Source organism: Zalophus californianus, chromosome 11 (assembly GCF_009762305.2).
Source record: "Zalophus californianus isolate mZalCal1 chromosome 11, mZalCal1.pri.v2, whole genome shotgun sequence".
NCBI lineage: Eukaryota > Metazoa > Chordata > Mammalia > Carnivora > Otariidae > Zalophus > Zalophus californianus.
Genome location: NC_045605.1, coordinates 56,224,017 through 56,239,123, shown reverse-complemented (window position 1 = coordinate 56,239,123; position 15,107 = coordinate 56,224,017). Strand labels below are relative to the sequence as shown.

General features: G+C 35.0%; 1 protein-coding gene across 2 annotated transcripts in view; it reads left to right on the top strand.

Annotated features, from left to right (window-relative positions):
* Positions 1 to 15,107, top strand: part of UVRAG (UV radiation resistance associated) — a 329,246-nt gene that overhangs the window by 137,995 nt on the left and 176,144 nt on the right. For both annotated transcript variants that reach the window (XM_027579444.1, XM_027579443.1), the window contains one exon: positions 6,488 to 6,593. In XM_027579444.1, coding sequence (XP_027435245.1) covers positions 6,488 to 6,593 — 106 coding nt within the window. The remainder of the gene's footprint in view (positions 1 to 6,487; positions 6,594 to 15,107) is intronic.

Below are 15,107 nucleotides of genomic sequence, written 5' to 3'. Positions count from 1 at the left end.
ACTCTCTGTCTTGATTTTTCATTTTTGCAGTAATGCCTTTTAATAAGTAGAAGTTTCAAATTTTGCTAAAATATGTTATAGCAACTTCTTATTTTATGGACAGTTCCTTTTGTTTACTGTTTAGAGACTCTGCTTAACCCAAGGTCATGAGGTCATGAGTATATTTTCCTACATGTTATTCTAGAAGCTATGTTTTAGATTTTACATTTAGTTTTTGATCTATTTCAGTTTAACTTTTTGTGTATGATGTGAGGTAGAGATTAAGGTCCATTTTTCCCCATGTCAATATCCAGTTATTTCAGCATCATTTGCTGACAAAATTTTTCTTACCTTAATCAAAAAATAAATTATTTTATATAATGGGTCTATTTCTGTAATCTGAATTCTGTTTCATTCATCTCTTTGTTTAGACTTCTATAACTACTGCTTTATAAACCCTAGCTTTGTGATAAGTCATAAAATCTGGTAGTGTAAGCTCCAACTTTGTTTTTCTTCAACATTTTCTTGGCTAGGACTTTTATATTTCTATATCAACTTTAGAATCAGCTTGTCAATTAAAAAAAAAGACTGCAAGAGTTTGGCTGGGATTGTTTTGACTCTAAATACATTTAGGGGAGACTTGACTTCTTAACAACACTGAGTCTTCCAACCCATGTAATTGTTACATGTCTCCATTTGTTAGGGTTTTTAAAATTTCTCTCAGCAGTGTTTTACAGTTTTCAGTGCACAGGCCTTTCACATCTTTCACTAGAGTTAACGTAGTTATTTGTTTATATGATATAAAAATAGCATTAGGTTTTTATATATTAATCTGGAATCTTGCAATCTAGCTAAACTTACAGTTTAATTACAGATTTTTTGGATTTTTATGTGTGCAATAAAGCATCTATGAGTGACATTTTTGCTTCTTCCTTTCCTATATTTATGGTTTTTTAATTGCCGTATTGCAGTGGTTTGGACCTGGGTTACAGTGTTGAATTAGAGTGGTGAAAGTGGACACCTTTCCTTGCTCCTGATCTTAATATTAGCTGTAGATTTTTTCATATAAGTCCCTCTTTTGTATTAGCTGTAGATTTTTTAAAAATAAATTCTTCACTAGAGGAAGCTCTCCTTTTTCCTTAGTTTGTCAAAGGTTTTTTGTTTTGCTTTTAATCACTAACAGGTGTTGAATTTTATCAAATGCTTTTTTGGGGGGCATCTTTTGAGATAGCCATATTTTTCTTCATTATTTTGTTGTTATTGATTTTCACATGGTAAACTAACCTTGAACTCCTCAAATAAACCTATTTGAGCAAGATATGTATTACCCTTTTCATACATTGCTGGATTTGATTTGCTAACATTTTCTTAATGATTTTTGCATTTATATTCATGTGTGATATTTGTCTTTTCTTGTCATGTTTTTGGTGTGAGGATTATACTGGTCTTATAAAACAAATTGAAAATTGTTCCCTCTTCTTTGAAAGATTCTGTTAAAACTAGTATAACACCACTGAAGCTCTCTGAACCTAGAGTTTTCTATGTGAAAGTGGTTTTAATTACAAGTTTAGTTTCTTTAATGGATAATGGCGATTCAGATTTTCTAATTCATTTGTTTGTTTTGGAAACTTGGGATTTTTTAAGCAATTTGACTATGTTATCTAAGTTTTTAAGTTTTTTGGCATATGGCTCATAATTTCCCAGTAATTCCTTTTAAATGTCTATAAGATCTAGTGATGTCTTTGCTTGTGTTCCTGATGTTGGTAATTTGTTTTTGGGCATTGTTCTTTATTTCTCCTTCTCTATCACTTTTCACATCTACACCATCCTTCCTGTTCCCATTTTAATTTAGAATGATGCCAAACTTTTCCTAGGGAGGCTGTAATAACCACACTTCCTGTTTACAGTCTTTCTTCTGTGTCCTATTTACCTTCTTTTAGGAAGAAAGATCTTTCTAAAGTGCAAATGTCATTGAATCTTTTCTAGCTTAAAACTTTGATAATTTACTAATTCCTTCAGGAAAAAAAAATATATATATGCTCCTTCCTATGAAATACAAAGTCCATCAATGATAAGGTATCTGTCTCAATAGGTACCTGTCTTTTCTTGTATTTACTTCTCCTTTGTTATCTCTGCCCGCAGGCCATGAGGAAGTATACTGCCTTTCTAGAAGTATACTGCCTTTCTAGGGATTCTTCACCTAAAAATAGAATGCAGCATTTCAGATGTGATATGATCAATACTAAGACAAAAATTGTCTCCTAACTTCTCCTTTACTGAGACAATTGTTAATATTTGATTGGTATGGTCTTAATATTTATTATTTATTTGACGTAATACCTTTTATTCAGTAGATTCTTATATTCACAGCACTTCTCACCCCAAAACATTATTTTATTTTTTTTTTAAAGATTTTATTTGTTTCTTTGACAGAAAGATAGAGAAAGTACAAGTAGGCAGAGCGGCCGGCAGAGGGAGAAGCAGGCCCCCTGCTGAGCAGGGAGCCCGTTGTGGGACTCCATCCCAGGACCCTGGGATCAATGACCTGAGCCGAAGGCAGATGCTTAACCAACTGAGCCACCCAGGTGCCCCTCCAAAACATTATTTTAAAGCCCAGGTTCCATTTTACTGTTATCTCAAAGCATATTAAGTAATAGGGATGCATCTATTTGCTCCAATCAGAGTACCTATCAGACAGCTATTTGATCCCTCCTCCTCAAACCCATGATAATGAGTTTATTTCAGCTTGGCAGTGTTAGTGTTGGTATTTGACCTGCCATCAGATAACTAGATGATGTGTATTTCTTTCTAGTATCATTTCATAGTTTGCAAAATGAAGAAACATTCCTCTGAAACTGTCTAGCTGGTTTGGAAGTAAAGCAGTTGTTTCTTTTCTTGTCAGCCCTTCACCTCCTCACCCCCAGGGGAATCAGGATGCCTCATGTTATATTTAAAAGCCTAAACACATCAAACTTTTATTCTTCTGTTGGGTTTGAAAGGGGGACGTTATTAGCTCTGTCTTGATGTAGCAGGGGCTCTGAAAGTCTATTTGGATAACACTGAAGATTGGAGGAAATGTGACTCTGTCTGTGTGCTTTAAGCCCCTAAGGTAAGATCAGAAAGCGTCTGGGGCAGTGAGAGCCAAATAGTTGAAGTCATACATTAATTATGGTCATGAATCATTTTTATTTTTAAAGTCTTTACCATTTGACAAGGTTGTTTGCATAGTACCAGTGAGTTTCAGGCAGCATTTTCCCCCTTTTAAAGTAACAGGCTATTTTGTTGATTTCTGCTCTGAGTTGATAATGCCTGTTATTATTATTAGAATTCTGATAACTTTTTTGGTAAAAATTTCATGTTTCCTTACTTAAGTGAGTGGTCTTTATTTGATTTTTGTTTTGAATATAGTATTTTAAAGTTATAAATATAGAAAACTATCACCATAATTATTGAGTAATTTTTTTTTTAAGATTTTGTTTATTTATTTGACAAAGAGAGAGAGACAGCGAGAGAGGGAACACAAGCAAGGGGGGGTGGGAGAGAGAGAAGCAGGCTTCCTGCTGAGTAGGGAGCCTGATGCGGGGTTCGATCCCAGGACCCTGGGATCATGACCTGAGCCGAAGGCAGACGCTTAACGACTGAGCCACCCAGGTGCCCCAGTTATTGAGTAATTTTTAAAAATTGAGGTAAAATTTACATACAGTGAGATGTATAGATCTTAACTTTAAATTCTGCATATAACTATGTACCCACACCCCAATAAAGATATATAGGACATTTCCATCACCTCAGGGAGTTCCCTTTGTACCCTTGTTTTCTGCCAGTCAATCCCGACCCACGTAGACAACTAGCAACTCTTGATTTCTGTCCCCATGGATTGCTTTTACCTGTTCTTGAACTATGTATAAATGGAATCATACAGTATACTTTTTGTTTCTGGCTTTTTTCACTCAACATAATGTTTTCGAGATTCATTCATATTGTTGTGTGATTCAGTGTGTCTTCCTTTGTATTGAGTAGAATTTCATGATTATACCTCAGTTTGTTTATTAATTCTCCTGTTTGATGGACATTTGTGTTGTTTTCTATGAACATTCTTCTACGGATCTTCGTGTGGACATATGTTTTTATATTTCTTGAGTAAATGCTTAGGAGTAGAAATACTGGGTCATAGGTTAGATGGATGTTTAATTTTATAAGAGACTGTTTTCCAAATGATAGTACTCTTTTACACTTTTACCAATAATGTGTACAAGTTCCAGTTGTTCCACATCCTTTCAGTATTAGGTGTTGTCATTTTAATTTTAGCTATTCTAGCAGGTGTAACATGGTATCTCCTCATGATTTTAATTTGCATTTTCATGATGACCAAGATGTTGAGTACCTTTTGTTATACTTATTGGCCGGCCACTCTTATGTCACCTTTGTGAAGAATTTTACTTTTTTGCCCATTTTTAATTGGGTTGTCTTTTTGTTACTGATTTATAAGAGTTCTTTATATACTCCAGACACAGTCCTTTGTCAGATTGATGTTTTGCAAGTATTTTCTCCCAGTCTGTGGATTGCTTATCATTTTCTTAATGGCATCTTTAGATGGACAGACATTTTTTATTTTTGTGAGGTCCAGTTTATCTATTTTTAATTTTATGGTTAGTGCTTTTCATGCCTTCTCTATGAAATCTTTACCTCCCCCAAGGTTTCAAGAGATTCTGTTTCTTCTACAAGTTTTATGATTTTAGGGTTTATGTTTACTGTGCTGTCCTTGAATTAATCTCATGTGCTGTGAGGTAGGGAATGAAATTAATTTTTTTTGCCTACGTTTATCCAATGTTCCAGTACCATTTGCTTAGAAAACTTTCTTTTCTCCATTAATTTACCTGGGTTCCTTTGTCCAAAATCAATTGGCCATATATGTGTAGCTCTATTTATATAATCTTTACTCTGTTCCATTGATCTATGTTTTGATTGTTATGCTAGTACCATATTGTTTTGATTATGTAATTTTATAAAAAAAAGTTATCTTGGTTTCTCTCTTCTAGATTCTTTGTTTCTCTGTATAAATTACAGTATCAGCTTCTTAATTTCTTTCAAAAAAATGAAAGCCTTTTGAGATTGGAATTTTGATTGTGGAACAATGACCCATCTATAGAAATATAACAAATTTCTGTACATTGACCTTATATCCTGTGACCTTATTAGTTCTAGTAGTTGTTTTGTAGATTACTAATGAAATTCATTTTTGGGGTGCCTGGGTGGCTCAGTTGTTAAGCGTATACCTTCGGCTCAGCTCATGATCCCAGGGTCCTGGGATCGAGTCCCGCATCGGGCTCCCTGCTCGGCGGGGAGCCTGCTTCTCCCTCTCCCACTCCCCCTGCTTGTGTTCCCTCTCTCGCTGTCTCTTTCTCTCTCTCTATCATATAAATAAATAAAAATATTAAAAAGATATTTTAAAAAATTCATTTTCATTATATGAAAATCATGACATCTAAAAATAAAGACAATTTGACTGTGTGTATGTATAAGAAATATATAATCTATATTTGAAGACCAAGAGACTAAGAAAAACACAAACCCATAATGAAAGCAAAAAAGAAAAATAGTTCTTAATTTTTTCAGTGTTCCTTGTTTCAAAGTGGCTGTTGTTGCTGTAACTGGGATTATTGTTAATTCTTTTTTTCTTTGTGTATTGCCCTAAGTAATATTCAGCTTTGTTATCAGTGATGTTCTCCTGGTGACTTTAGCACTCCACTTAATTTCTCTGGGCCTCCGTTTTCACCTTTCTAACATGATAGGATTCAACCAGATTCTTTTCTTTAAAAAAAAAAAAATTATCTATTTGAGGGAGAGACCATTGGGGGAGGGGCAGAGGGAGAGAATCTTCCAGCAGACTCCCTTCTGAGTGCGGAGCCTGACTGCGGGCTTGATCCCTTGACCCATGAGATCATGACCTGAGCTGAAACCAAGAGCCAGGTGTTTAACCAAGTGAGCTGCCCAGGAGCCCCTTAGATTATTTTTCTAAGGTGTCTTCCGGACTCCTGTGAGTTCGCCATTTTAACTCTCAATATATCGGGCGCCTGGGTGGCTCAGTTGGTTAAGCGACTGCCTTCGGCTCAGGTCATGATCCTGGAGTTCCAGGATCGAGTCCCGCATCAGGTTCCCTGCTCGGCAGGGAGTCTGCTTCTCCCTCTGACCCTCTTCCTTCTCGTGCTCTCTATCTCTCATTCTCTCTCTCTCAAATAAATAAATAAAATCTTTAGAAAAAAGAAAAACTCTCAATATATCAGAGGTGGGCAGGCAGGCATAGAGAGGGTGTTTTTAGGATCCATAGTAATCCCTGTTTATTTCATTATAAATATGCTAGGGAATTATGAAATGATCAGTTTGAGTTGATTACTAGTTCTGCATATTCTGGAAGGTTTGTCCTCATTTTGTTCCATTTATATCTGTTGCTCTGTGTTAAGAGTTTATAGTTAACTCACTTAAATTTTTCTGCAACTTTTATTTCTAGGCTTCATAGAGCCCAGTGTGCAATTAAACAGACTCAGGTAACTGTTCAGAGAATTGGAAAGGAAATTGAAGAAAAGCTAAGACTTACATCTACAAGCAATGAACTGGTAGGTTTTTAAATATATTTACTTGTTTAGACTCCTTGATTTCTAAATGTGATCATCATATTCTTCGTATATTAATTTTTTTTCAAAAAGCTTTAAGTATTTTTTCTCTTAATGTTTTGCTGAGACTTATGTTGGCATTTAAATGTTGGAAAACACTTTCCTATTTCCTAATAATCTAACATGCAAAGTGCTCGCCTTTTGCTGCTAGATGAAACTTTAGATTACAGACAGTTACTTAGAAAATAATTAAAAGTTATTTTATTAATGTCTTATCAATGTGAACTCTAGACGTGAACTATATAGTGAATAAGAAATAGCTGCCAGAAGGAAAAAAAATTTAGGGACTAATCTCATTTTAAAACATGAATTTAGAGCTACCCTACAACCCTGCAATTGCACTACTGGGTATTTACCCCAGTACATTACTACATTTGTAATGTAGTGATCCGGAGGGGCACATGCACCCCAGTGTTTATAGCAGCAGTGTCCACAATAGCAAACTATGGAAAGAGCCTAGATGTCCATCAACAGGTGAATGGATAAAGATGTGGTGTATATATATATACATATATACACACACACACACACTGGAATATTATGCAGCCATCAAAAAAATGAAATCTTGCCATTTGCAATGATGTGGATGGAACTAGAGGGTATTATGCTAAACGAAACAAGTCAATCAGAGAAAGACAAGTATCATATGATCTCCCTGATATGAGGAATTTGAGAAAAAAGATAGAGGATCATAGGGGAAGGGAGGGAAAAATGAAACAAGATGAAACCGGAGAGGGCAACAAACCGTAAGAGACTTTTAATCTCAGGAAACAAACTGAGGGTTGCGGGAGTGGAGGGGGGTGGGAGGGATGGGGTGGCTAGGTGACAGACATTGGGGAGGGTAGGCACTATGGTGAGTGCTGTGAATTGTGTTAAGACTGATGAATCACAGACCTGTACCCCTGAAAACAAATAATGTATTATATGTTAATAAAAAAAATGAAATAAAAGATGAATGTAAAATTATTGGAGTGAATGTAATTGGTTGGTTTATGGACAGGGTTCTCTTTTGGGAAAGATTCCTTTAATGAGGCATTTCCAAAGAAATAGAAATTCCAACCCAAATGGACAGATTTAAGATATTAGTATAATTTGGGGTTGCTTTATACTCTTTCTAGTGGAGAAAAAAAATATTAATTTTGGAATAAAGATTCTGTCTTTTTAAGCAGAATAGTAGGCATAACAAATAAATTGAACTTTTTTCGAAATGAAGCCACATGGCTTTTGATGAATTTTTGCTATGCATTATGACAGTTAAAATATAATTCAAATCCTCAAATTAAGTCCTAACTAAAAAACTTTAAGTATTTATTTGTACAAACTCATTCTCATACATAGGCAGTATCTTCCAGTTGTCATTTATAGCACTATCATCTTAGGAGACCTTTTCACCTCCAAACAAACATTCTGTATTTAATCTTGAAGATTTGCCCAAGATAGTAATTTAATAGATGAACTATGGAAACACAGTGCAGTTAACCACCAACACAGACTTCTTTCTCATGGGATTTGAAGTGAATGGATGATGATGTATTTAAACTATATAGAATTGCTGATTTTGACCCATAAATGGTAGTTTCATATAATTCAACCTGCTGTATAAAATGGCTAGTGCTGTACCTGGCACAGAGCGGGCATACAAAATATGGTAGCTACAATAACTATAGTAGTAATGCTTATCCATATGACTTTTCTTGCCTATGGAAAATCTGTTTTGGAGAAGCTGTTAAACCACCTCTTGTTTTAACTCAGCCTCAGTAAAGGAAGAAAACCCAGACCACAAATATATTGGAAAAAGAGAAAAAGCAGCTAATTTTAAGCCTTTCTGTAGTGTACAGAAATGCCACATTTTTAGAACCTTTGTCCGAGGAGAAATTGCTAGGGTTTTTTTCTTTCTTTCTTTCATATTTTCATCTCCCAAGGCAAGACTGGGAAATTACTTATTTCATTAAATGACAGCATATGTTTTGTCTCAGTATGGAAAAATGTATGTTTAATCCTATTTTTCTAAAATATAAGTGGTGACACACAGAGCAAGGTGATAGAATGTGTGAGTTTAAAGAGGTCAGGTTCAGAGGTTCACTGTGTGTTTTTATGCTGCCTGGTCAACATAGAAAAGAATCGTTGATTTTTGAACTGAAAGTGAACCTAGACATCATCTAGTTCCCGTATAACTTCACTAAAACCAACCCTCCTCAGTATAGTCTGTCCCCTTCCCTGTTATATTTTTCTCCGTAGTATTTATTACCCTTTAACATGCCAGATATTTTACATCGGTATTTTATTTGTCTGTCTCTCTAAACTCTTTGTCTGTGTTTCTTCACTACTGTATTTACTAGTGTCTAGAAAAGTGCTTAACACATAGTAGGTCCTCAATAAATAATTGAATTTAGGAATGAATCTAGCATGTTAAATAACAAAATTCAACCATGTAAATTTGAATATCTACTTGGCTTTTTCAAATGATTCGTGAATCAATGGGGCGACACCTCTTCTAGTAAGTAGAGAGGAGCTCCAAAGAGTCCTACAAAATGCAAGGTTTTTATAGAAGGAGGGTAGGGGCAGGAAAGTTATTAACAAAAGAAAAGAATCGGTTCAGGCAAGGCCGCTTTCTGGGGATAAAAGCAAGGTGTCTTATCATGTGGATTGCCTCATCTTTTTTGTGGGGATAGAGAGCACCAAAGGGGCAAACTTATTGGCACAGTTTGAAAAAATTCTTGGCTGGCCAGATAAGACTACATTTCTAGAGGAGGTTTGGGAACTTGGTCTAAGTGACACCATTTTGAGCCTGTATTTTGTCTTTTTATTTATTTATTTTTTAAACAAGCATAAAAACAAGGATTAAACTCTTAAAAAAGGACGGAGAATGAGGCTTGAAGAAAGGAAGCAACTTTCCCATAATCATTGGACAAGTAGAGACAAATTTTGGTTTACTTGTCTTCTTTCAGGGAATAATGCCATTTACTTGTTAATTTTCTTACTTTAAGACTTACCTGTAGCAAATTAGAAACCTTTACTCTTACCTTTTTTCCTCATTCCCTTTCTAAGTTGGCCCAAGGTCATTATACTTCAACCCAAGCATTTTCAATTTTTAAGAATTGACTTTAATTTTAGTCTATGTATAGGGGCATGTGGGTGGCTCAGTCAGTTAAGCGTCTGCCTTTGGCTCATGTGGTTCCAGGATCCTGGGATTGAGCCCTACATCAGGCTCCCTGCTCAGTGGGGAGCCTGCTTCTCCTTCTCCCTCTGCCTCTCCCCCCTGGCTTGTACTCTTTCTTGCTCACTCTCTTTCTCTAAAATAAGTAAATAAATAAGTAAATACAATAATTTTAGTCTATGTATTATCAGTCAGAAGGCATACTTGATGCTGAAAGAAATCAAAATTCTTTGTAAGACCAACTGTACTACTTCTCTTATTAGCAATTGAGTTCATACTTGATGGCTTTTAAAGATTTTGCATCTTCTCACACTACATCAATAGCTAACATATCTTTTTGACATTTAACTATGTTTCTTATGAAATTTCTGCTGTTGTCATCTTGAATTTTTGCTTACATGTTTTGGATTTTGTCAGATGCCTTTCCTGTATCTGTTGATAATTGTATTTTTTCCATGTTCTTGTATTATGATGGTAAAATACATTGACTAATTTTTGAATGTTAATCCAATGTTCCATTTTTGGAGAAAGCCCCTCTTGTTCATGAGGAATTATTCAGATTGAATTTGCTAAAATGTCTAAAGGATTTTTTTAAAAGATTTTATTTAAAAATTTTTAAAAGTTTTTAAAATAGTAAATAAATAATAAGTAAAAATGAATAAATAAAATATAAAATAAATAAAAAGATTTTTATTTATTTATTTGAGAGAGAGAGTGAGCGAGAGAGAGAGAGTGAGAGAGAGCAAGCATGAGCAGGGGAAGAGTAGGGGGAGAGGGAGAAGCAGACTCCCCACTGAGCAGGGATTCTGATGCCCTGGGACTCCAGGATCATGACCTGAGCCAAAGGCAGACGCTTAACCGGCTGAGCCACCCTGGCGCCCCCATTTAAGGGATTTTTGCATCTATATTCATGGGGGATATTGGTCTGTAGTTTTGTTTTCTTATAATCTGTTTGTCTGGTTTTGTTGTCAGGGTGATGTTGGCCATAACTAGTGATTTGGGAAGTGTTTTTTCTTCTGTTTCCTAGAAGAATATGTGTAGAATTGTGTATAGAATTGGAAATATTTCTTAAATGTTTGGTAAAATTTGCCAGTGAAGCCATCTGGACCTGGAATTTTCTTTGTGGGTTTTGAACTAGGAATTCAGTTCTTGAATAGTTGTGGGTTATTGAAGTTATCTGCTTTTTGAGTGAGCTTAGGTAGCTTATGTCTTTCAAGCATTTGTCCATTTCATTTAAGAAGTTAGTCTTTAATTTTAGCTATTCTCGTGGATGTGTAGTGTTTTCTTATTTTAGTTTATAATTGCATTTCTATGATAAACATTTTTCATATCTTTATTGGTCACTTCTGTATTCTTTAAGAGGTGTAAGTTTAAGTACTTTTGCCCATTAAAAAAATATTTAGATTTACAGAACACTTGCAAAGATAGTTCAGAAGAGTTTCCATTTGACTTTAATCTGGTTTCCCTTAATATTAACGTCTTCTATGACCATGTTACATTTGACATGGTACATTATCAAACCAAGAAGTTAACATTGATACATTACCATTAACTGGGGGCTTTATTCAGGTTTCACCAGTGTTTCCACTAATGTCTTTCTTTTAAATAAATAAACTTAATTTTACAACAGTAGTAGATTTATAGAATTATTACAGAGATGGTACAAAGAGTATACCTTACAGCCAATTTCTCCTGTTATTAACATTTATTTTAATGTTACAGTTAATGAACCTGTACTGATAAATCATCATTCACTAAAATCCATGCTTTCTTCAGATCTCTTTAATTCTCACCTAAAGTTCTTTTCTGTTCCAGGATCCCATGCAGGAAACCATATTACATTTAGTAGTCATGCTTCCTTAGACTCTTCTTGGATGTGAAAATTTCTCAGGCTTTCATTGTTTTTAATGACTTTGACAATTTTGAGGATTACTAGTCAGATATTTTAAAGAATATCCCCTGATTGGGATTTGTCTGATGTTTTGCCATGATTAGCCTAGATTCTGATATCCTGGTTTTTTTTTGTTGTTGTTCCAGTATCCAGCCCAGGATTCCACATTGAATTTAGTCATGCTTCCTAGGCTTCTCTGATCTATGACAGTTTCTCATTCCTTCCTATATTTAAATCACTATTACTAATCAGTGTTGATATTTACCTGAATCACTCCTTGGTTAAGGCAGTTTCCCCCAAGTTTATCCACTATACTCCTTTGGAGTATCCTTTCCATGCTGAATTTTTTGAAAGCAAGATACTAAGTCCAGCCTTCACTTCAGTGGAGGGGACTTGCGTTCCACCTCCTAGAGGGGATACTGTTTACATATGTATGTTATTTTGAATTCTTTGTGAGGAAGATTTGCCCCCCTATTTATTTATTCATTCATTTACTTATTAGTATGAACTTGAATGTATTTATTTTATACTTTAGGTATACTTGAATACTATGTCATTTATTTTCTTGCTCAACTTAAGGCATCGATAGCTCTTTCAGGTTTCCTCCTGTGTCCTTTTGACATGCCTCTCTTTTTTGTTTGTTTTTTAAAGCACTTCCTTCATTTCTGGCACTATATGATCCACGCTTATCTTGTATTTCCCCTGTCTCATCCCTGAATCAGCCCTTTTCCGAGAAGTCCTGTTCCTTTCATTGGGTAATGGTATTTAGAAACAAGAGCTGGGCACTGGGTGTGCTTATGGCTACTGGGTTGTAATTGCTTCTAGGCCCTCTCAGTGGACAGAGCTGGTATATGCAAGTATCTGTCTCATATATGTGTTAAAACTAAACAGGAGTTGTACTAATACCTACAACTTTAACACCACAGAGTTCATTCTCATCCTTTACTTTTATTTGTAGTATCTTTTTCTGTTAATGAGAAACCTGGCTCCCATTATCTGTAATTTATTTACATATTTTTTCAGTCCTAGTATACATGTAAAGTAGTTTCATATTTTTCCCCTCATTTTTAAATGGGATTTCTGTCTTCTTGTGTTAAGGCGGGGGGTGGGGAAGGGAGAGGGAGAGAGAGAGGAGGAGAGAGTTTGGACAAACATTTCAAAACAGTTAAATTAGGAAAGATTGTTCAACAAATGATGTTAAATTAACTGTATATTCATATAGAACAAAAGAACCTTACTGAACTTGTACAAAAAAACTAGCTTGAGGGCGCCTGGGTGGCTCAGTTGGTTAAGCGACTGCCTTCAGCTCAGGTCATGATCCCGTTGGGATCATGTACACATTTGCATGTATATTTGTATTTTTCTTTTTTCTGGATACACGTCCTTTTTCTGATATGTATGTTGGGAATATTTTCTTAATGTTCTGTGGTTTGCCTTTTCATGTTCTTAATGATGCCTTCTAAAGAGCAAAAGTTTAAAAGTCTAATGAAATACAGTGTATTTTTTTAAAGACTTTATTTATTTGACAGAGAGAGAGACAGCGAGAAAGGGAACATGAGCAGGGGGAGTGGGAGAGGGAGAAGCAGGCGTCCTGCAGAGCAGGGAGCCCCATGTGGAGCTCGATCCCAGGACCCTAGGATCATGACCTGAGCTGAAGGCAGATGCTTAACGACTGAGCCACCCAGGTGCCCCAATACAGTGTATTTTTAATGTTATTTTGTAGTAGGGCTTTTTGTTTTCTTTATAAGAAATCTTCGACTAACCTAAAGTTGCATCAATTTTTCTGTTCTGTTATAGAAGTTTTGTAGTTTGGGGCTTGACATTTAGATCTATGATCCATCTCAAGCTAGCTTTTTTTTTTTTTACGATTTAATTTAATTTATTTATTTGAAAGAGAGAGAGCACAAGAGGGGCTATGGTCAGAGGGAGAAGCAGACTCCCTGCCGAGCAGGGAGCCCAATGCAGGACTCTATCCCCACGGGATCATGACCTGAGCTGAAGGCAGTCGCTTAACCAACTGAGCCACCCAGGCACCCTCAAGCTAGTTTTTTTGTACAAGTTCAGTAAGGTTCTTTTGTTCTATATGAATATACAGTTAATTTGACATCTTTTGTTGAACAGTCTTTCCTAATTTAATTGTTTTGAAATGTTTGTCCAAAATCAATTGACCAAATATGTGTTCATCTATATCTGGATTCTGTTTTGTTCCACCGATCTATATGTCTACTTTTCACCAATACCCAAGTCTCTTAGAGATCTGTCGTCTTAAAACCAAGTAGGGCAAGTCCTCCAATTTTGTTCGTTTTATATAAGTTCCCATGGGTTCTTTGTATTTCCAAGTGAAATGAGAATCAGTTTATCCATTTCTTAAAAAAAAAAAAAAACCTATTGCAGTTTTAATAAGGATTTGTAGATCAATTTGTGGAGAATTGCCGTCTTAGCAATAGTGAGTTCCCCAGTCCATTGAATATGGCATATATCTTTTATAGACTTTTCTTTAATTCTCTCAATATCTTGTAGCTTTCACTGTAAAGATTTTGGACATCTTCTATTAGAGTTATTCCTAAGTATTTTTTTAGGGGGGCATTCTTGCAAATGGGATTGTTTTTGAATTTTTGTTTCTTTTTGTTGCTAGTAGGAAAGAATACAATTCTTACTAATTTATTAACCTAGTATCTTACAGTCTTGTTCTATTAACTTTTTAGTTCTTGTAGTTATTTTGTATATTTATTGGGGTTTTTCTATGTAAACAATCATACCTGCAAACTTAGACTGCCTTGTGTGCTTTATTATTTAATTTTTCTGACTTATTTCAATAGCTAGAACATACAGTACAATATCGAATAAAAGTAGTACAAGTGGAAATCCTTTCTTTGTTCCTGATCATGGGGGGAAATGATTCCTCCTTTCTTAAGAATAATGGTAGTAATACCTTTTATTGGTGTTAGGAAGTTCCCTCTTATTCCTAGTTTCTGAGAGTTTTTATCATGAATGGATATTGAATTTTGTCAAATGCTTTTTCTGAATCTATTGAAATAATCATGTGATTTTTCTCCTTGATTCTCCATAATTTAATTTCAGATGTTTAACATTACATTTCTGGAATAAACCTGAATTGGTTACAATATATACTCTTTTTTTTTTTTTTGGTATCTTGCTAGATTTGATCTGGAAATAATTTAAGGGGTTTTATGCTGTATTTATTAGGGATAATGAAATACAGTGTTTTAAATTATTTTATCAGATTGGTATTAGGATTATGGTAGCCTGGTCAAATTAGTTGAACAGTGTTCCTTTTTCCTATTCCATCTTGACCAGAAGCAGAAGTCTCTGCTTTTAATATTTTCTAGTCCTCTGCTGAGATTTCATCTTTGTATTCATTATGAGAGTATTTTACTTTTTCTGGGAT